General features: G+C 40.2%; 1 protein-coding gene across 8 annotated transcripts; it reads right to left on the reverse strand.

Annotated features, from left to right (window-relative positions):
- Window positions 1-793: 793 nt before the first annotated feature.
- Window positions 794-16,497, reverse strand: c2orf42 (chromosome 2 open reading frame 42). Of its 8 annotated transcripts, none has more exons than XM_012958483.3 (10): window positions 16,350-16,497; window positions 14,498-14,634; window positions 12,285-13,132; window positions 10,306-10,422; window positions 9,634-9,726; window positions 8,538-8,642; window positions 8,225-8,332; window positions 8,031-8,131; window positions 6,172-6,331; window positions 794-5,063 (listed from the first exon to the last, which is right to left on the reverse strand). In XM_012958483.3, exons 3-10 carry the CDS (start codon window positions 13,117-13,119, stop codon window positions 4,855-4,857), a joined length of 1,728 nt encoding a protein of 575 aa, XP_012813937.1. In that variant the 5' UTR covers window positions 13,120-13,132; window positions 14,498-14,634; window positions 16,350-16,497; the 3' UTR covers window positions 794-4,854.
- Between the last annotated feature and the right edge of the window lie 5,371 nt (window positions 16,498-21,868).

Below are 21,868 nucleotides of genomic sequence, written 5' to 3' on the forward strand. Positions count from 1 at the left end.
CCCAGGAAAGGAAAATCTGTTTTTCAAGGGATACTGTCATGTTTTTTTATAGTATACTTGTATTTCTAAATTACACTGTTTACATTGCAAATAATTCACTCTACAATTTAAAATTTTATTCTTGAACCAACAAATGTATTTTTTAGCTGTAATATTGGCGTGTAGGTGCCATCCTATGCATTGTGCCTGAGTCTGAGCTTTCAGAAGGAGCCAGCGCTACACATTAGAACTGCTTTCAGGTAACCTATTGTTTCTCCTATTCCCATGTAACTGGAGGAGTCCCAAGCTGGACTTGGATTTCTTACTATTGAGTGCTATTCTGATACCTACTGGGAGCTGCTATCTTGCTCCCTTCCCATTGTTCTGCTGATCGGCTGCTGGGGGGAGGGGGTGATATAACTCCCAGCTTGCAGCGCAGCAGTAAAGTGTGACTGAAGTTTATCAGAGCACAAGTCACATGGCTGTGGCACCCTGGGAAATGAAGAATATGGCTAGCCCCATGTGAAATTTCAAAATGAAATATATAAAAATATTTTTGAAAAATGGATTCCAATGCAGGATTCTGCTGGAGAAGCTCTATTAACTGATGTGTTTTGAAAAAAAAAGCATGTTTTCCCACAACAGTATTCCTTTAAGAAGTAACATGTACCCCCTACTCCTGCCAACCAGCAACCCATATAAATGCAGGCCCCTCATAGGGGAATATGGAGAAGGCAAATAGCTACTGAGTTCTCTCTGTACTACTGTTCTTGCAATAGTTACATATATACATGAATAAACACTTGAAATCATATCAATAAATGGTTATTCTTTATTAACCAACAATAATTAGAAACAAGTTGGAAACTGGCATCATGACCTGCAGCCATGAGGGAGTCCAACTCCACTAAAGCGCAGCGTTGGGAACAGACAAACCCAGGCGAAATGTACCTAAAAAGATTGAAATGAATGGCACCATATGAGAATGGACTTCAATGGGGAATCATGGAGCGATGCCACAATAGGCAAGTGGAGATGGAATGCAGCAGCGGTGGAGAAAAGAGGTTTATAAGCACCTTTAGGCAAGAGGTGACATCAAATGCTTGGCCTTGAAGCCGGTGACATCTCATTCACATTCATAGCTCAGAAGTGATCCAGTATTATTTATATATATATATATATATATATATATATATATATATATATATATATATATATATACAGTATATTTAACTAAAATGTGATCTATAAAGCACTAATGCTAACTGGGGGATTTTTGCTTTTTTTAGCTTTATAGGCCATTCAGGACAGGTGGCAGAGAGCAGACTATGGAAACTTGGTCCCATTATTTAATGTTTTTTGCGAATGGGAGGTCATTTACTTAAAACCAAGACAGAAGCACAACACCACAGTCTTGCTGAGCTCTGCACCTCATACCAGATAAAAATATCTATAGCTGTGGGTGGTGCAAGGCAGCCCTGTCCTTAGCATCTACCAAAGGGCAGGCAGTAAAGTTGGCCATACACGGGCCGATTCTAGCTGCCGATATTGGTCCCTTAGACCGATCCGGCAGCTTATCGGCCAGTGTATGGGCACCAACGATGGGCCTGAAATCAGCCAGATCTCAATAAGGCAGGTTTGAAAATTAGTCGGATTGGATCAGCTTATTGATGCGGTCCCCAAACTGACGGACGCCTGTACCCGTCGTTCTAAATTGATTGTTTGGCCCCAGGGAGAAAATCCGCTTGCTTGGTAACCTCGTCAAGCGAATGGATCTTAGTGTGTATGGCCACCTTTAGTAAAGGGCTCAAATGTGGCCTCCTCTCACCTCAGGTAGAACATTTTCCCTGTGTAGTCTGTAGGTGCAGCTGTAACACTGGAGGAAATACATGACAATACTGGCCCTACTACTCTCACTGTGTCTGGAAAGACATTTGCCATTAAATGATTCCCCATTTTTAGTAATTGATTACCACTATGTGGGCACTCTTCTTTCTGGGAGCTGGAGCCTGAAACTGCACTCCATCCTCAGCAAGCTCTGATTGGCCAACATGGACAAGGCGTAATGGTATTAGATTACAACAGACATTTACATATAAAAAGACAACAGTTACAGTAATGAGCAGCTGCTAAAGAAAATGTACATAGATCTAAAGTTCATCTCTTGTAATAAATGTGCAAAATACAAGCAAGGGGAAGTTCAGCTAAAATGTAAATGTTTGTATCTTAAATAAACAAAAAAACAACAAAAAATAATGCAGGCAGTTAGTCTTGGAATTGCCATTGTCTGTTCCATACCAAAGGTTCCTTTCTATTCAGTATCACTGAAATACATGCAAAAGCCTATGGCAGGAGTTAAAAAATAATTCATCCAGCAAAACATAAAAGCAAATGGCTAACACTCACCACTTCCTTGCTTGGGATAATGCAGCTTTAGATGCGCTACAATATCTGGATCACAATCCCAATGCAAGCTGTCCAGTTGAGGATATGGAGTAAAAACAATTATAGAAATGGCTGCATTTTTATGGCACGTGACACTGAATCATTTGTATCCCCCAATGTGAGCGTTGGAACTTTGTTACTGGTCTATAGTGAGCCCTGTTCTACCTTATTGTGTCAAAGATCAGGAGATACACTCGTGGCTACAAAGACAGAACCTTTACAATCATTGTGGCACAGTGGATGTCAGTGTTTGGCCAATGGGCAATTCATAGACATTAGCATTCTCCATACATCCCAATGAACCTTCCTTAAAAGTAGCAGTGCAATCTGATAGCTGTCTGTGCAGCAGCTTTGGCAGAAGGTTAGACTTTATTGATGCATCTTGCACACCATCCGTTCTGATACCAGTATCCTAGTGGTCAGACAGGTTTTGTGTAGGCAAATAGGTTGAACTTTATGGACAGGTGGTTTTTTCAACCTCATTTACTATGTTATTAGAAAGATTGTATTATAATATCTTGTATTAATAGTATTGTGATCTCATCCTACATGTCTCTTATCAGGTATTATCCTGGAGACATATAACCTGCAAGACAGCAAGTGCCTTTATATAAAACAAGGAACCCCAAACTGAGGAGGGCATACATTATAAGATTTGCTTGTTTGCCCGAGAACGTCAGATCTTTGCCCAGTCTACCAATCAACATGCTGGGCCGAGTTAGTATGATACAATAGTTTGGCCCTGGGCCAAAGCTCAGCTCATAATGGGGGCCTAGGAAACCCATTAGAAGAGGACTATATCAATGCACCAACAGATGGGGTTTCCAACCTGCCTGATAGATGTTTAGCCAGATAGTAGGCAGCCAGGCCAAAAGGAAAGCCCCATACACAGGCCAATATGCTACAAACTCAGTCCGGAGAGGCCAAGTCATCAGCATTTATCAGTCCACATATGTCAACTTTAACACTACCCATCACATGGGATAAGGCAACATTTTCTAAATGTTATACAGTATGTGATACTGAGTTACTATTCTGTGACCTAAAGGGAGTTGCTGGCCACCTAATATACACATTTCAGAAAAATTGCACCAAGCCCTTTATCATTCCCATCTTAACTGCTATTATTACTGCAAGCAAAGAATATTTTTTTTTGCTTTAGCTCAGGGGTAATTAATAAATCCTCAAACAACCAATTCAGCTCTTTACAGAGATCATTACTGAAGCAAAGTGTGATGTAAAAATCCCAAAGGCGCACGTCACCCTTCACTTCTTGCTGTCACAGGCTTTCATATGCAATTTTTTACTCCGGGTATAATAGCTCTACCATAGCAATTGAACAGGGGGAAGGAGAGACTCAATTGTAGAGAGTAAATATCTTACACTTACATTACAGCTTGTGAGCGTTTTTTTTATATAAATATCCCCTTACTCATCTTCATCTCAGCACCAATGCCTGAGGCCCAGACTGAGGGATCCAATTGTTCACAGCTGGGCTGACAAGCTTTTTTTTCTTAAAACACAGACTTATGTACCAGTAGCAGTAAGAGAGGAGAAACAGAGCAATGTCTGTGATAATAAAAAATTAAATACCAATAAAAACTAGAGAAATGATCCTGTGCAGATGTGCTCTGAATGGCAGCAGTGAAGCAGCATGTCTCCTTTATAGCCGAATAAGCTGGTGGAGCCACCTATGTAGTCCCTCATGTCCACTGTCTGGAAGGTCACTTTTGCTCTTTCACTGGTTTGGCTTTTAGCATGAGCTCACTTTCCCTTCCTATATCATTACAAGCATCAAAACTGGCAGCTTGGCTTTAGAACTGCCACCACAAAGTCTCTCTTTAACACCACAGGAGAAGAGGGTTTAATACACACTTATTAGGGAGACATATAATAACAGCCACCCCCAGAGCTCAGGGAAAGGAAAGAGAATGAACAGTATGAGTGAGGATGTGATAGCAGTGCCGGCCTCAAAATCACATCCAGCCCAGAACAGAGCAGTCCACTTACAATAGAATAGTGTTGCCTGCTTCTTGGGGCAACCATAAAATCAGTACATGAGACAGCAACGTCTCTTTCACTCAGTTCAATTGAATGTTAGTTTTACCAGTCTTGTTTCCACACCCAATCAATGAAATGTCAGGTTAAAAAAAAAAGACCTGCTCTAATGCTTATCATCTCCTTCGCTGTAACCGTTCCATACTGTTTTGGAGAAATAATCAGGGACCACAAGAACACTGAACTAAACACTGCTGGGTGTGTGGTCACTGTGTTAAAAAAAAAAAAGATACTCTGGGTTCTTAGGGGTGAAGGGCAGAGTTATTGTGCTGCTGTTTGGAACCATTAACTGCCAGGTCCTTTCCCCCTTTCAGAGGATGCTGTTTGTACAAAGTATAAAAGTACATGGGATGTGAGAGCAGGTTGATGAAATCAGTCAAATGTAATAGTGGTGAGAGGTGTTATCTCCAGAGTGTGCTCCAGGCTGGGGGGTGGCTCGTGGAAATCAGTAGGAGGACCATTCCGATGGTGACCATACTCAAATTTAATGCGCAACTCCCCTATCTTGGACACAGGCAGGATGTCAGGAATCCATTCGATGGTGAAAGGAGTGGGCTCTTTCTGGTCCGCGGTAGTATTGCCTAAAAAAGATGAATCAGAATGCAAATAAGATTAAGAGGGAAATAAAGATTTTAGGCAATGGAAATGTAAAACAATACTAAAATGAGTTAGTGGTTTGTGCTAAATTCAGACATAAATGCAGACATTGCAGTCCTAAAGGGGAAAGACAACCTATTACCCCAGATTTACTTCATGGCAAATGAAAGATCATATGATAGGGTTCTTATCTGTAACAGCTACGATTATCGTTACATCACCAGATGTTGGTTTCTGGCTACAGACCTGCAGAAATGCTGATGATATGAATAGAAAGGATTATGTTTTACTCAATGAATTACCGAGTATCCTATAAAAGGGATTTAAGTTTTAAGACGCACTTTCATGCTTAACCACATATATCCCAGAAAGGCACATGGTGATAAGTAGCAGCATGAAGAATAACTTTGTAGCCCATGACGAATACCAGGGCACCTAGTAACGAGCACAGAGTAACTTGGCATTTCCTTAGTACATTCATGAATGAACCTGGGGCCCTTCCCTAGCATTTTCAGCACTGGTGGAGGAAAGATAGCATGCACATTTCATATGTCTGGCTTCAACCTTAGCAATGAAATGAGCAATATACACTAGACAAACAAGAGCTAAATGAATTAAGTGTGTGTGATAATTTGTTCCGATTCTTCAAAAATTCATATTTCCTTTGAGAAAGCAATAATCACTGTGAGGCTGATCATTTGGTATATAGACTGATGAATCATTAGCATATAGTCTGTCGACAAAAAAAAAAGATCAGTTGGCAGACTGGCCATGCAAGTAAAGAAGCCAGCCAGAAACATCATTCTTTGGCAATATTATTATAACCATATTGATTATATATTACTGACTACTGCTTGTTTAAGACAAACTGAATGAAATTTTAAAACCTGTCTGATCAACTGAAGGATCAATATCCATTGTACTAGGGCGACTATTCTAATTGCTCCTTGGGCAATGGTGCTGTGGAAATCATATAAAGCCTTATACCTTATGAAAGCATCTGTGTGTGTGTGGCCCTATTTGTTGAACTCACTTTGAACACAGCAGAAAATAATGTTGGCAGTCATAACAAACTGCACTTGTACAACATACCAACTTTCAAGAAAGTTTTCAGCTCCAAAGGTCGGATTGGCTGTTTCTCTATCCGCCCATATGTCTCGGCAATGCTTTCCACTTCCACTTTGGGGCATTTGAACAGCTCATATGTACCATCTCGGTTCTGGACAAAACTTCGGGTAACCTCCAGTGGCATCTAATAACAAAAAAGTTGAGTGCTTGGTGTAGGTGTAGCAGCTAGCCTAAGATAATGGCAGCTTAGACATAATTACATTTGATAAAACATGTATGGGACATGTTATCCAGAAGGCTTGGGACCTGGGGTTTGGAGTATTTTAATAATTTGGATATCCACACATAAACTCTACTAAAATATAATTTTAACATTAATTAAACCCAATATGATTGTTTTGCCTTCAATAAAGATTCACCTGTTAAAACCTCAGACTTTAAGCCCCCACATTGTTCACCTGTTCACACCTCAGACTATAGGAGCAGTGCCAGCATTGTGTCACTGTATGCTGCCTGTGTGTGCCATACTCTGCCTGCCATATGCTGCCTGTGTGTGCCATACTCTGCCTGCCATATGCTGCCTGTGTCTGCCATACTCTGCCTGTGTGTGCCATACTCTGCCTGCCCTATGCTGCCAGTGTGTGCCATACTCTGCCTGCCCTATGCTGCCAGTGTGTGCCATACTCTGCCTGCCCTACCCTGCCTGTGTGTGCCATACTCTGCCTGCCCTATGCTGCCTGTGTGTGCCATACTCTGCCTGCCCTACCCTGCCTGTGTGTGCCATACTCTGCTTTCTGTACGCTGCCTGTATATGCCATAATCTGCCTTCCCTATTCTGCCTATGTGCCTTAATCTGCCTTCCCTATTCTGCGTATGTGCCTTACTCTGCCTGCCCTATGCTGCATGTGAGTGCCATACACTGCCCTATGCTGCCTGTGTGTGCCATACACTGCCTGCCCTATGCTGCCTATGTGTGCCATACTCTGCCTGCCCTATGCTGCCTATCTGCCTTACTCTGCCTGCCCTATGCTGCCTATAGAAGGTGAACCTGGCAGGGGTTTATTCTGGAAGTTTTTTAGCATTTGGAAATAGTCATTATATGGTTCCTAAGGTGTGTAATTATATTTTGGGGGTTGCTGTGCTATCCACAGGGGAGGAGGAGATATATGGATTTAAGGGTATGTCTTAATAATTCCTTCACATATGAAGGAAGGGTGATTTCCCTACAGTGAGCACCAAGCATTTGGATTTTTGCTGCGCTACCACCATTAATGTGGTTATGATCTTATAAGCGCTTGTGATAACATGGGTGTGGTTTAAAAAAAGGAGAGTGGTCAAAACGGACTTCCATTATCAGCCCTCCACCATATAGGCCAGAAAAATTCTGGTCCTCGGTACCACAGAAGTTGGACAGCACTGTTCTATGATATTTTGCCTAATGTTCAAAAAATGTTTTTACATTATTTTTTTTTCGCCAGCTCGCCAGTTAGAAATGTTAACTGCTGGCTAGTTGCTAGGTTAACTGACCCTAACCACCTTGAATTTGTTGGAAGGAATTTTACATGTAAGAAAAGGCCTGCGTAGAAAGATAAGTGGTAAAATGTATACCAATGAAAAATCTAGTCTTTCTATCAGTTTTCTTTCTGGTTGCAGGGGTAACTAACCATAGCAATGACTGTGGAAAGTGGCAATATATAAGTCAAATAGCTAAAATAAAAAAAAGCACAAAAAATAAGACCAACTGAAATGTTAAACTGATTTCTTTCTTCTTCTTTATACATTCTCTTTAAGGTACTACTCAGGTAAATAGATCCAACATCTATTTATACCAGGGCATACAGTTATTGGTGCCACTGACACACAGATGCCATCTGACAACTTACCTGTATTGTATCAAATATCTGTTTAACATGTGTGATATTGGTTATGTGCCACGTGTACTTTGCAAAGGTTCCCAGAGGAAGGGCATCTTTTCGGACAAAAGCTGTAAATGCACAGTTTTGTTATTAATACAAATGCAAATTCTGTTCCAAACATGCTATTCATTTTCACTTAGAAATCTTATAAAGAGCTTTACTTGTGGTGTAATTTGGAAGCCTCTTCCTTGTGTTTCCCATAGAAATCCTCTGTTGAAGAGTGTCAAAGAAAGACTGTGGGATATGAAATACCAGTGGCTCAGGCTTACCTAAGAATAAAGACATAAAAGTATAATTGGCTTATACAATGTGTTGTTGGAGAAATAGAGAAGGTGTCAACGTGGAAAGATTGTGGTATCTGTGTTTAGTAGGATACATGTGAGAACAGGAAATAAGAGAAACTGAGAAAGAATAAGCAGAACAGGGGTTACATAATAGGAAAGAGATATAATTCCCCAAAAATGTCCTGCTCACCATCAAACTGGTAATGCATGGTCTGGTGGATTCTCTCTGTCACACTGGCCAGCCAGTCCTGGAAGGACAAGGACACCTGAGACTCATCAATAAGTGGACTGCATCCTGTAAATAATAGAAACAGCCACCGTTGCTAGATTTTACATTTTTAAAGCCAACATCCATCCATTTCTTTGCCTTTGTATTTGTTTTTGTTTAGTAGCTATGCTTTGTTTCTCTAATTTCTATGATGCATCTATGGTTCATCTGGTTTAAATGTTGCTTAAGATAATGGCAAGACTGCTCATTTGGCGAGGTCGTTAAACAAGTGGATCTTTTCCTGATATGCCCACATGAGGTGTGCGGTATCGGGCTAGTTCGATCACTTGGCCCTAGGGTGTATGGGCTGTCGGACCGAGGACTGATGTGAAAATGATACCTCCCCGATCGAGATCTGGCCAATTTAAGGTGATATGCTGGTGGATTTGTCCAAAGGCCACCTTTAATATCTTCTCAGTATGGCAAGACAATTCCCATAGTCCCCGGTAAAACTTATACAAGAGAGCATGGTTTACTAGTCCCAGGGGTGTGGTCTGTCATTACATGGGCGTTTGGACAGCCATTGGGGGTCTTGAACACAAAAGGTACAGAAAACACTGCTCCTGAGAGAGAGATACCATGAAACTATGCCAGAGCAACTATTTTCCTTACATATGCAAAATTTGCAGTAATATTTTTGGGTACAGTAGCCTTTATGGACTTTTTTATTCTTTACGCAGTAGTAATCTCAACTTTGCCAATGTTCTGTTTGCATTCTTTTCATTCTTTAAATCTGAATAGATTCAAATAACTGTGAAGCCAAAATGAATGAAAAAAATGAAGACAAAAGAACTAAATAATGTCTTTCAAAAGGGAAAGAGTGACTGTAGCAACCAAACAGCAGTTTATATACCAGGTCACAGAGTGAATAAAATATTTTTACCATTTATGAAAAATTATAAGAATCAGCCAGTCATTTTAAAAAAAAGTGTCATTAGAGGTAACTTTAGATGCTCTCACTCTCACAGTTATCATATGACCTGGCCAGATGTGCAGATATTTGGAGTTCGGTCCATACCTGGCCTCTTAATAGTCGGGGTGGCTCCATGTTTTTTGGGGGAAGATTTTCTTAGGGGTGTGAGAGTGGATTCCTGAACAGCTGCATTTGAACCTAAAAGTGCAAAGTTAAGATTACTAGACAAAAATTGCCAATTTCTCATCATGAACACATCAGTATATTATATACCATATAATTAGCATAAGGCTATAGCTTCTTATAGGCTCTCACCCTGCATATATCAACGATACATATTAAAAAGGATAGCCATATTGCACATGCTGTACTACATCATACCAGTAGCAGGACATAAGAATAGAATGATTATGATAAATAATACCCTCAATAACTTATAACAATATCAGATCATTTTGTACTATATCTCATAAACCAAAGGCATCCTGCTTTGAAAGAGAAGACAGCAAGTGTTGGGTAGGTGCACCCAGGACTGACAGTTTGAGGAAGCACTTTATATAATATATATAGAATATATATTGTATGATTATATACATCTCAAAACCTTAAGGGAAATTAATACAGATTTATACAGATTTTATAGACGGCGAAATTCCCCATTTATTTTACAAAGCTTTTTACACCATTTTTTTCCGTTGAATTGCGTTTTACACAGCATAATATATAGGCCCCCTAAGTATGTTTATGGTGGGATTGTAATATAAAATCAAACTTTACCAGGTGTGTCATCTTTTCGACGTTTTTTGGGTTTGAAAGCCGCAGCTGGCTGCTCCTGTACCTGAACCACTGCTTCCATCTTGCAATCTGTCTCCAAAACGGTCTCCTCTTTGAGGACTATACATGCACAAATCAGAGCAAGAGAAATACATTAGCAAGATACTGAGAGAATTCCCCGTGACCATGCATACTGGAAACAGACACCCAATGGCATAGCTGGGCATGAGATATCAAAATATTTTTTCACATAGGCCGAAATAATATTGTGCTTTTCACATGAGCTCATTCATAAACACTGAATTGCCAGCAATAAATATATCTATTTATATGCATATATCATGATGAAGCGGGCAGAACTCCAAAAGAAAAAAAACCTGGGTGCCAAGTTGTAGTATAACATCAGCTATAAGCAGAAACCAGCAATGGTTTCTGCCTATGGTATATATACACATCTATTTATATATAATTTTTTTTTTCATTTAACAGACATATATGACTTCCCAAATTGATAGGAAATCATGATAGTCTGTTTCCCTACCAACACCTTACCTTGTTCAATGTTAAAGTGATGGATTCTGGTTTTTGAAGTCCCTTTGCATTCTATGGTGGGCAGTGCACAGATTCTCTGCAAAGCAAAAGGACTACAATCCCCAGAATGCATCACTTTAGTATCAAACAAGTTGAAGGAGGGGTTGACTGACACTGGAACCTAAATGGGGTGTTGAGCTGGTCCCAGTGAGTCAGAGGCAAACTGTAATAGTTTTCCCTCTCAGAGATTATGTATGTCTGTCTGTGTAGAAAAAAAAATAGAAAATAAATGTATATATATTTAGCTTTGGAAGTTAATGTGCCTTTTATTTACATAAGCCTTCAAAAAAAGGATGGAGTCTTTTTTCCCTTTAAAAGTATAGCAACCTGTGAGGCAATGGGGGACATTTTGAGCTCTGCAACAGCATTAGGCATTTATTGCATTACTTCACATGGTAATCAGTATTATGTATACACAGGCCCTAAACATACCAAATGAATGTTGTGATGTTTTGGGCATCTACTATAAGCCTACCATTATATTTCATAATAAAAACTCAGCAACCAAATACAGCTGCTACCCTGCATGTATGTATACTATAAAATAAATTTACAAATGGCAAAAGCAGATACAGGAATTGGACAGAAATACACAAAAAAGTAATACTATATACAAATCAAATTAAACCATGTATACAAGTTCCTGCTGCCATATGGTGATTCTAATGTTTGATTCATTTCATGATGATCCCTGCCCCCAAATGTACCCCCTGAGAAGCCGTACCCTAAATAACTAATTACTTGTTCCTCACAAGTGCAGGACATTCAGAAAGTGTGCTACCAGGACAAGTAAACACTTATAGGGCACACTCAGGGCATGCACTGCCACCAGCACCAAGAATAATACTGCCCAAGATGTGAAAGATATGAAGCTAAGTGGGACCGCCTGATATAAATGTGGGTTTTCATGTGTAGGTGTGTACCTGCCAGGAGCTGTACATTTCATCATGGCAATGGTCTCTGACTCAGCCTCAATAAAAACAATGTAGACAGGGTTTTAGATTAACCTCACCTATAGTGGTTTTAATATTTCTAGGGCTGAAGCTCCCCTTTCCTAGTTGAAGGAATGATCTGAGTTATTAGGATAAACTCCCCACCACTGCTCTTCCATAAGGCTAACAAGCACTATGTTCAAAATAATTAATTGGCAATAATTGTTATTGTTCTTAAATAATGTGTTCTTTCTAAAGGGTGTGCTTTTAAAATATAAAAGGTACAAATCCCATCCCACTAAGCAAGTGCCTGCACCTACAGAATCACTAAACAAAAACATATATATCTGGGTCTTGTTACTTCTGCCTAAACACATCCTTTAAAGACATATGGACCCCTCGTTATTGTTGGCACAATTCCCCAACAATTTCTGCACTTCTGCATCCCTCCCGCCATACCCAGAGACTTATCGCTGGACAGGAAGCAGAAAAACTCTGTAAATTCACTGGCTAGAGCTTCATCGCTGGCGAAGGCCCCCAGGCAAGCATAGTAGTGGATGCATTTTTCCTCAGGCTCAGGTTTTGCAGGTTGTGTTTTAGATGCTTTCGGGGGCTGGCAGGAGCACACGAAGACATGCCCAGGCTCAGACTGCAAACTGGGCTTCTGAGTGAAAGAAACATGAAGGAACCCCAGGCTGTGCTGCTGGCTAGTTTTGCATCGCACCACAAGGATAGACTTGGTAATCCTCTGGACTAATGGCCCTGGTGACTCATTAGCTAACTGCCAAATGCTCTGTTTGGTCTCTTGCGGGATCAGCATGGCATTTAGAACTGAGTTTTTTAATGGCAAAGCCTCAGCCTCACTCTGGCAGTCCACAGCCAACTTGATATGCTGGCACTGGTTTTCTACAACACCGCGTGCTGCAGCCTTGAGACACGATGGGGCAAAGCAGCGACCTGAGCTTATCTGGGTTATAATTGTACCTTCTTCAGTCTGGATAGTGGTCTCTGAGAGACCCAAGACCACCAAACATCTGTGGTCATGTCCCCTGTCCCTCTGCCTGACAGAGAATATCTGCACATCGGACCCGGAATGAAGCTTGACTGCAGCCTTACTGGGTTGTTTGCGATTCCCAAAGCGAAACACCACACCACAGCTCTTGTTCTTGCAACTCAGGCCTCGGGTGCCGTTGTATGTACCACAGCGGGGGCATTTTCGAATTCCTCGCAGGGTGGCTTTTCCTAAATTGGCAAGGAATTCTGGAACTTTTGGCTTGGCCGAACTGGGTTCCATTCTTCTTTAAACCCTGCAAAAATAGAAAAAGAGTCAAGGCAAAATTAGATATCCTGTAAGCAAACTTACATTTATAATTGCATGGACAACATATAAATATGCTCATAAATAAATCACAGAATAGCAAATACACAAACTGTTTGAGGACTATTAGGATAACTTTACTGATTTGCATCAATATCCCTTTATGAAGTTTGGAGCCCCAACCTTTCCATTTTGCTCATAGGTCCTTCTAAAATGACAATTCTAATTATTCTGGAATCAGTGCACACTCTGGGCTTTTATATTACAGAGGTCATCCCCTGACCGGGTGCACCGGAAGCATCAGACCAGTTACCATTATTCTTAAAGCAAAGGTCTCTTTCAGCGTTTTGCCACCAGGTTACGAGCCACAAACTGCACAGGCAACAAAACACTCTATGTGCCACTACCCTTAAAAGCACCTTAAGCACCAGAGTAACCATCTACTGGCTGTAAGTACCATTCTGCAGTCCACAGACCCCCAATACAAAATAATACCAGTTAGCAATTTTGTGAGGCAAAAGCTATGCATGATAAATGCCCGTAGGTACAGTGTGTTACTTTCATAATTGAAAAGAATACTTTCCATTGATAATGGAGAAAATGGGAGGTGTCTTCTTTTTATAAACCCATATTCTTATTTTATAGTGTAATCAAGCCCAGGTTGGCCAGCCTTTCCTTGGAAATTTTGATTTCCAGCAAGAAATTGTGTGAATGTTTTAGAGACTATTTGGCCTATGGTGCAAACACTTCCACTCAGTTAGGCAGTGGCCCAGGTCTGAAAGAAGGGCCATTATTTTTCAGTGCATACTGCTGTCAGAGCAAATGTGTTTACCCTAAAAATACCACTGTGCAAAGTAAAGTTTCTGTCTGTCCACTGCTGTTCAATTCACAGCTTGTCAGAATAAAGAAAGAATGTAGTAGAAATCAGGGCTCTGCCTGCCAAGACTCCAGTTACCATACTGCCTTGTGTACTTCATCCTTGCAGCTCATCAGAGGACATCAAAAGGCACTGAGAGATTTGGAGTTGTGGCTAGAGGAGAGCTGACTCCCAATACAATGGTTTATACATGAGTAATTAGTCACGAGAGGGAATTGGATTCCATAGCAGTTACATTTAGAAATAACAATAGCATCATTGAACTTTTTTAATTCAAGTCAATAGGAAAGTTGCTTAAAACTATATTTACTTTCTTCTGTACTAAAAATAAGGTTTTTTTCTATCCTTTGGGTAGACATTCCCTTTAAAGGGGCAGTAAAGATAATATTACTGTTTGGACAAATTTGTTAGGTAGCCCTGCAGGAATCTAATTGCTATTGCAGAAAGGAGCTTTTTATCTTCAAAAAATGCACCAACCCGGGGTACTATGTTCTGAGTTTTGTGCCACCATGTTCTCCCACTGTTCCTGACATCCCCCGCACCTGCTGAAGCCGGGCACAAGGGCAGTACAGACGTCTGCACTTGCCACTTGTCCAGAACAGTGCAGGAAACACCTGAAAAAAAAAACAGAAAAACATGGTACAGGTAACGGACCCCTTATCCGGAAACCCATTATCCAGAAAGTTCAGAGTTACAGAAAGGCCATCTCCCATAGACTCCATTGTAATCAAATAATTCACATCTTTAAAAATGGTTTCCTTTTTCTCTATAATAAAACAGTGCCTTGAACTTGATCCCAACTAAGATATAATTAATCCTTACTGGAGGCAAAACAAGCCTATTGGGTTTATTCAATAGTTAAATGATTTTTAGGAGATTTAAGGTATCTAGATACAAATTACGGAAAGATCCCTTATCCGGAAAACCCCAGGTCCCGAGCATTCTGGATAACAGGTCCCATACCTGTACAGCACACTAAAAAAAGTACCCGGGGCCAGTGCATTTTTAAAGGAGACATATTGGATAAATGGGGAAAAACCCTAATTTTGTAGGCAATAATGAATAATATACGGTGCTGGTTTCCCTTTGGGCTAACCATTAATCCTATCTGTAACAATGGCCCCTTTATTGGAGCTCCCTATAGATCCTCTCACTTCTCTGTCCAAGTTTGAAATGGAGAGTGGGCGTGTCCTAACGGTCCCTGCCAGAAGCACAGTAGGAGGGGGAGAGCCAATCAGAGCCCTGCAGTCACACAAGCACAGACAGGCTTCAGTTCCCTATCAGGTCAGCCTAGCTGCTGATTGGCTCCTATCCTACAGTGCAGTGTACGGAGGGCCGCTGGCTCCCCAGCTCATCCAGAGAATTCAGCCAGCAGGAAGTGGCACAGATGGGCGGGACTAGTGGGGTTTTGTGGAATTTCTCAATAAATCAGTCTGAAATACAACTTTTTTAAGCACAATCCTTCTATATCTAGAGGAGTATAATTTTTATAGGATATGTCTCCTTTAAAGAAGAGTGAATAGGAAAAGTGTGTATGTGTAATTTAGGGACATTAACGCTCCACAGGGACCGGGAGTGATGTGAATGATGTGTAGTCTCTATCCAACTATATAAATATAACAGTCATATCAGCTGCATTCCACACCCAAATCTGGACTTAGATTTATTTTGCAGAGCTGTCAACCAACCCCAAGTCATAACAGAGATCAGGCCTTTTTCAGACCTTATTTCATGCTATCATTTAGTGCGAAGAGGATTTTTTGAAAGTGTAGAAAGTAGCCATGACAGTTCCTGCAAGGAGCATGCGCAGTTGTTGGAAGGTTTGTCAGATGCTCTTTCTTCACCTGCTGATAGGGACAAGTCCAGTTGGGCACAGTTGAGCCATGTAATGTTAATGTGAGCACAGCCCAGAATATAACAGCAATGCCGAGTGCACATGAGAAAGTCCGCATTTGTGCAGGGGTGCGGGACTTTCTGCTCTTCGGTACCATTGACTGAGGGGTAACTATGGGCATTGCTGCCTAGGCAAAACTACAAATCCCAGCATTCCCCCGCCAGTTTCTCTGGAAGGTGGACGCTGGGGGTTGTAGCCCAACAGTTGGAAGGCTGCAGGTTGCACGCTTCTGTTGCGCCAATACCTATAACGCGACTAACACTGTCCCGTTTCCATTGACCCTTGCTGCAACCCGCAACTAACAGCTGTGACGTCACTTCCTGCGCTTTGCAGAGATCACCGGCGGCAGTAATGTGTCGGTACAGCCGGTGCATGCGCTTCCCTCTAGCGCACAGACTAGTGCATCGAACGCGGGGCTCCTCCTTCTAACCTTACCTTGCGCTGGCACCTCACCCGGGGCCCCGGAGACCGCGTACGGGCCCTTGCCTCAGACCCCTCACTAGAGCTCCTTACAAACGAACAGGGCTCTGTAACGAACAGAGGGATTGAGCGGCTGCGGTCACATGCGCGCCTACGTCACGAGTGCATGATGGGACATGTAGTTCTGTCTTCTCATAACCGAACAAAAAGATTGTTCTATTATGTTGCAATTAAATAGATAATAATAACATTATGCGGGGTAACGCGAAAATGGGTTGTTGCAATAAATTATTTTCAAGATGGGGGTACGTTAGTTCATTTGCGGGACTCTAAAATCCTTTTATTTCTGCTGAAGAATGAAAGCTGTCATATTACAATTCCCTAATGCCTTCTACATACAGAGCCCTCAGACTGAAACACAGGCCCAAGCAGGCGTTATACATAGAGAGCACTGAGTGAACATCAGTTTGAGTGCTAGCAACTTAACTACAACTGCCAGCATAGCCTGAAATCCCTGCAAATAATGGCTGCAACTGATCATTATGAAATAGCTGGGTATGCCATTTGACAAAGGATGTGTGGAGATACAAGGTACAACATATTACTGCAGAACTCCTGTTTGCTGTAGTGTGTAATGGCACATTTGTCATTATTGTCTTCTAAAGCATACCTCCCAACATTTGAAAAATGCAGAGGGATGCAAAGAAATGCAAAAATACCACTCCACATTTACAAAATTTGCCAAGTTATTTAAAGATTGAACACATTTCTGTGGGTTTTGGGGTCTTGTTTTATGGGTTATTACAGTTTTGCTAAAAAAGGAGAAATTGTCCTTTAAGCTGCAAGTTTCAGTTCCCCCAAAAGACCTGTTTAGCTTATTAGTTACAAATGTATCTAAGTGAGGTGTTAAGTATTCTGGGCTCTCTGCCAAAAGTCTACTTATCTAATTAAGAGAAACTTTGTATATTTTTTTGCATTCAGTGCAGGAGATCAAATGCAAACAAGGGACTTTTCAGTAAGAATCCAGGACTGCAGGCTGAGCTTTGAAATCGGGACTGTCAAGAAAAAGTTGGAAGTTAAGTGGACCCCACAGGTGATTAAACTGCGGTTCAGGGGCTTAACTGTAGAGGAAGCAGACCTCTTGACTCTGCAGAGGGGCCCGGCGGGACATAGATTAGCAATGCATGTTGAAATATCTTATTCCCAAAATCTAGGATGGCTTGTTTTGTTTTTCAACCACATTTGCTATGATACAGACTTACAAATCACTATCTCCCTCATGGAAACTTAGGTTCTTACACGTTGGTATACAGTTCCATCTCACTTACACAACATAAATAGCCAACACAGCGAAGAATGCTTTAGGAAATGCGTTCAACCTGGAACCATGCTACATATCTGGTGGTCCTGCCCAAAGGTTCAGAGATTCTGGACAAGAATATATGTAATTTATTCAGTGACACAAACTTGAGAAAGGATATACAAATAGCTTTTTTTTAAATAAAAAATTAGCAAATATTAATAGATCTACTGGAACATTAACAACTTTTATCTTTTAAGCTGCTAAGATCACTATTGCTAGATTCTGGAAATCTATATCTATACCCATTTCTCAGTTTAAACACAAGATGAAATGGGTAATGATCAATGAAAGACTGCCAAGCATACTAAATGATAAATATGGACCATTTATTAAAATATAGGAACCTTGGCATAAATATGTTTTTACCCAATTCCATGCACTTATTGTTACTTGAATAAACGTTTCATACTTCAATTGCATGAAATGAGCCCAGATGTCAATATCATGATGTGTACGATAGGGGAATAGATAAGCCCATGTCCCTCCACAGCCGCCGATCACTTCAGTATTCATCAGCATCACGGGACCTCAAAGGTATCATCCATAGGTAATATGTTGAATAACCTTATCTCTGCAAATTGTAATTTGTTTTTCTTGTTTCCCCCACTTCAATTTCAATTTCATACTCAACTCCTCCTCGTAATTGGACTCAAGTTTCTGAACTCCTCCTTTTCCCCTGTTATTTAGGACATAACATTTCAATATATTTTATCTGCAAAACACTGTCCACCTTGTTTAACATGAAAATCAATAAAAACCATTGAAAAGAAACAGTTGACATTACTCTGCAGTTGACATAAATTGGTCATTTGATTAACTTAATTAATTTGCTAATGTCAGTCAGTTTATTGGGGGTAAGCGGACCTGACATTTTCATTTTATTGGGGGTCAGTAAAGTTTGCCTTTAGTTTAAACCCTACACAGCTGCCTGCCCTTGTCACACTGCTCAGCATTGTCATTCCTTGATATCAATTGGACAGCTACTGAGGGGGTGGTGTTAATAGTGAAAATAAACTTGATTATTCCAAAAACTGGTTAGAATCTTCAATTGATTATATTTAAAAGATTTCTTATTTCAGAATGAAGAAGCTTGTATAAAATCTGCATTTTCACGATGGTTCCCCTTTAGATAGGAAATGAGTGGCAGTGCTGGTATTAGCACTATTTACAACTTTACCTTTTGAAAACATGATTTTATTCAATGACTTCAGTCAGATTCATAGGTTTTGCCTATTGTTTTGAGATCACATTTAATAATTGACAAAAAACAGTTTTTTAAGAACATTTTGTTTGGTATTTCCTGGTTCTTGGGGGCAATTGTGGCAAGTAGGAGGCAGTTAATAGTGCACAGATAAACCTCCTTGTATAATAATAAAAATGAATTCCTGTGTACAGAAGTACTTTCATTTTCCAGTTTATATCTCTTTATATAGTTCATGACTATAATTATAATGCTGAAAAATAAACTATTTTCTGTATAGAACTGGTTGTAGCTGCGATGAGTCAGTATTTGTAATCTTGAGGACCAACCAATCATGTTGCTCACCTTAGGTGGGCATATTGGGATCTTAGATTGCCTGATTGACTGTACATATAAAGATAGCTATAGGAACAAGGGGACACAAACAGAACTGGCCAATCACTGAAATTGTCAGTCTCAATGGCTGATATCTGTACTGATCTTTCACTCAACTCATATGTACTGATATTGCCATAAAAGCTCATATCTGAGGATTGTCTGTATGTGTATGGTCACTGCCCCAAGCAGCTTCTTCAGATCCGTTGCTTTTGTTTGTTTTTTTTTAAACACCTTGAGGAGGGCTACAGTAAGCACCATGTTATTAGACACGTTTGTGCCTTTGGATTACATAGAAACCACATCAGTGGCATGCTGTACTTCCATGTCAGTGGCTGTAGATCAAATGCATGCTGAACACAAACACTGTTTACTCAGCTAATTTTGAACACATGGGTCTATTGCTCCTTTAGGTGAACCCAAAAGAATATGACCCAGGCACCTGTAGCCACTGCCCTCTCCTACCTTTTCTATTGCTGCAGCAGCCCAATATTTAATTTAGCCATGGCATTTATAGGTCAATGCCAATACCACTGTAAACAGCAGCACTTATTACCCTCTTATTTGTGTTTGTAAGGTTACCACCAAACTCAGGGCTAGAATACTTCCTTACATCTCTCTTAAGTTCTACCCAAGTTAATAAAGCCATAGCCTTAAAATGTGAACTGCTTTTTGGCTGCAAAGGATTGCAGAACTAAAAACAAAAATACAAATATGGGATCCCTTATACAGAAAGCTCCCAAATTATGTAATGACCATCTTCCAGCACAGATTTTACACTTTTTCTCTGTAATAAGACAGTACCTTGTACTTGTTTCTATCCAAGATATAATTAATTCTTATTGGACGCAAAACCATTGTATTGGGTAAATTCAGCCTTTCCATGATTTTTTTTTAAGCAGCCTTAAGGTATGGTGATCCGAATTATGGAAAAATCTATTAGGGGGAAAACCCCAAGTTACGATTATTCTGGATAACAGGTCCCATACCTTTATTAAAAAACAACCATCTGCTACCTACTGCTGCCTATATCATAGTCAATTTTAGGGTCACCTTCCACTGGGCCACAGCTGTAACCCAGAATACAAACTGGCGCGTTCTTGGGGACGAATCTTGGCCAAGGGCCATTTAGCACTTTCTCTTACAGTCAACAAGATGCAAACTATAGATATTCCTGGAGTTCTGATCACTGTGCTACACCATATGTACCATAGACCTAATAAGAATAATCAACAGAGCTTCAAATTAAATGAATCAAGTGAAAGAAAACCTTTATACAAAGAGCATTAGTCACCAGTGCAACAAACCCTGCACTTAAGCCATTTTCAGCAAATTGACATAAAAAGATGGATACCAGGCAAGCATTCTGCCAAGTGATGCCCCATTGTGTGCAGCCATACATATACAGGACGTATACTGAATGCAACAAATGGGAACACTGATGGTTTGGTGCATAAACCAACCTCAGAGCACTGGAGTGTTTACCAGCATGACAAAGCATTAACCAATCACATTAGAACTTTATCTCCAAATTCAGATAACTACAACAGATAAAATGTGTTTATGCAGCAATGGCATTATACCTTGGAGATTAGTATTTTGGTGTAAACCATCCACTAAGGGTTGCTGAAATAAAAGATTTACAACCAGGGATGTACCGAATCCTTCATAAAAGATTCATTCGAATACTGAACCGAATCCTAATTTGCGTCATGGAAGAGTTATAAATGTTTAACTTCCATGTTTTTATGACAAAAAGTCACATGATTTTGTTAATTTGGTTTGGCCAGGCACATGGATTTAGCCAAATCTGAATGAAAAAGACCAAATATTGAACTAAATCCTAGTTTAAGTGCATCCCTACTCACAATGGGATTTTAACATATCACAGAACCCATTTACCATCTTGCGTTCAACATTTTCCCTTTCAAATAGAAAAAAGATGTGCTTTTCTGATCAACCTGGCTGAAATGCTACTAAATCTCATCCTGAAGATCACTAGAACTGAATCCTGAGAAAACTGCTAAAACTACTCATTATAACATCTGTATGCTAGAAAGCTTTTTTCCACCCCTGCAAATCAGTGTTAGTGTCCCCTATATATGTAATAAAAAAAAAACTCAGCGTTTACCTAGGAGCAGTAACCCATAGCAACCAAAAGATGCTTTTAAACAAGTGACCAATAAATTCTTCCTGCTTATTGGTAGCTATGGGTTACTGCTCCTGGGCAAACTTAGTGCCTTATTTTTTATCACCCCATAAGACTTTTCTTATGTTAAATGATAGTGTATTGCCAGTATAAACAGCAATAAAAAATGGAATAGCCATAAATTAAATAATGCATACGACAAGCAATAAACAGCGGGGCTGTTCAACTGCTAGCCAGCAGGCTTAATGGGGTTTAAAAAATCCTTTAGACCACCTCCAGCATGCCCAAGTCTTCACAGATTTGTGTTTGGTGAGAGGAACACAACATGATGGTAGAACTTATGTGTTTATAAAAAATGTATAATAAATTCCAGCCATACATATCATGTCAATTATATCCTTTTAAAAAGTGAACTTGTGTATTATAATAAATGATGGTGCATCCCC

Source organism: Xenopus tropicalis, chromosome 3 (genome assembly GCF_000004195.4).
Source record: "Xenopus tropicalis strain Nigerian chromosome 3, UCB_Xtro_10.0, whole genome shotgun sequence".
NCBI lineage: Eukaryota > Metazoa > Chordata > Amphibia > Anura > Pipidae > Xenopus > Xenopus tropicalis.

Bases quoted from the DNA above. Each gene is read 5' to 3' on its own strand.
- c2orf42 (XM_012958482.3), bottom strand. From the start codon at position 13,119: ATGGAACCCAGTTCGGCCAAGCCAAAAGTTCCAGAATTCCTTGCCAAT. The intron at 8,333-8,537 runs GTGAGCAGGACA...CTTTATTCTTAG, and splicing joins CATGCATTACCAGTTTGATG to GTAAGCCTGAGCCACTGGTA. The intron at 8,132-8,224 runs GTAAAGCTCTTT...GTGCATTTACAG, and splicing joins GCTTCCAAATTACACCACAA to CTTTTGTCCGAAAAGATGCC.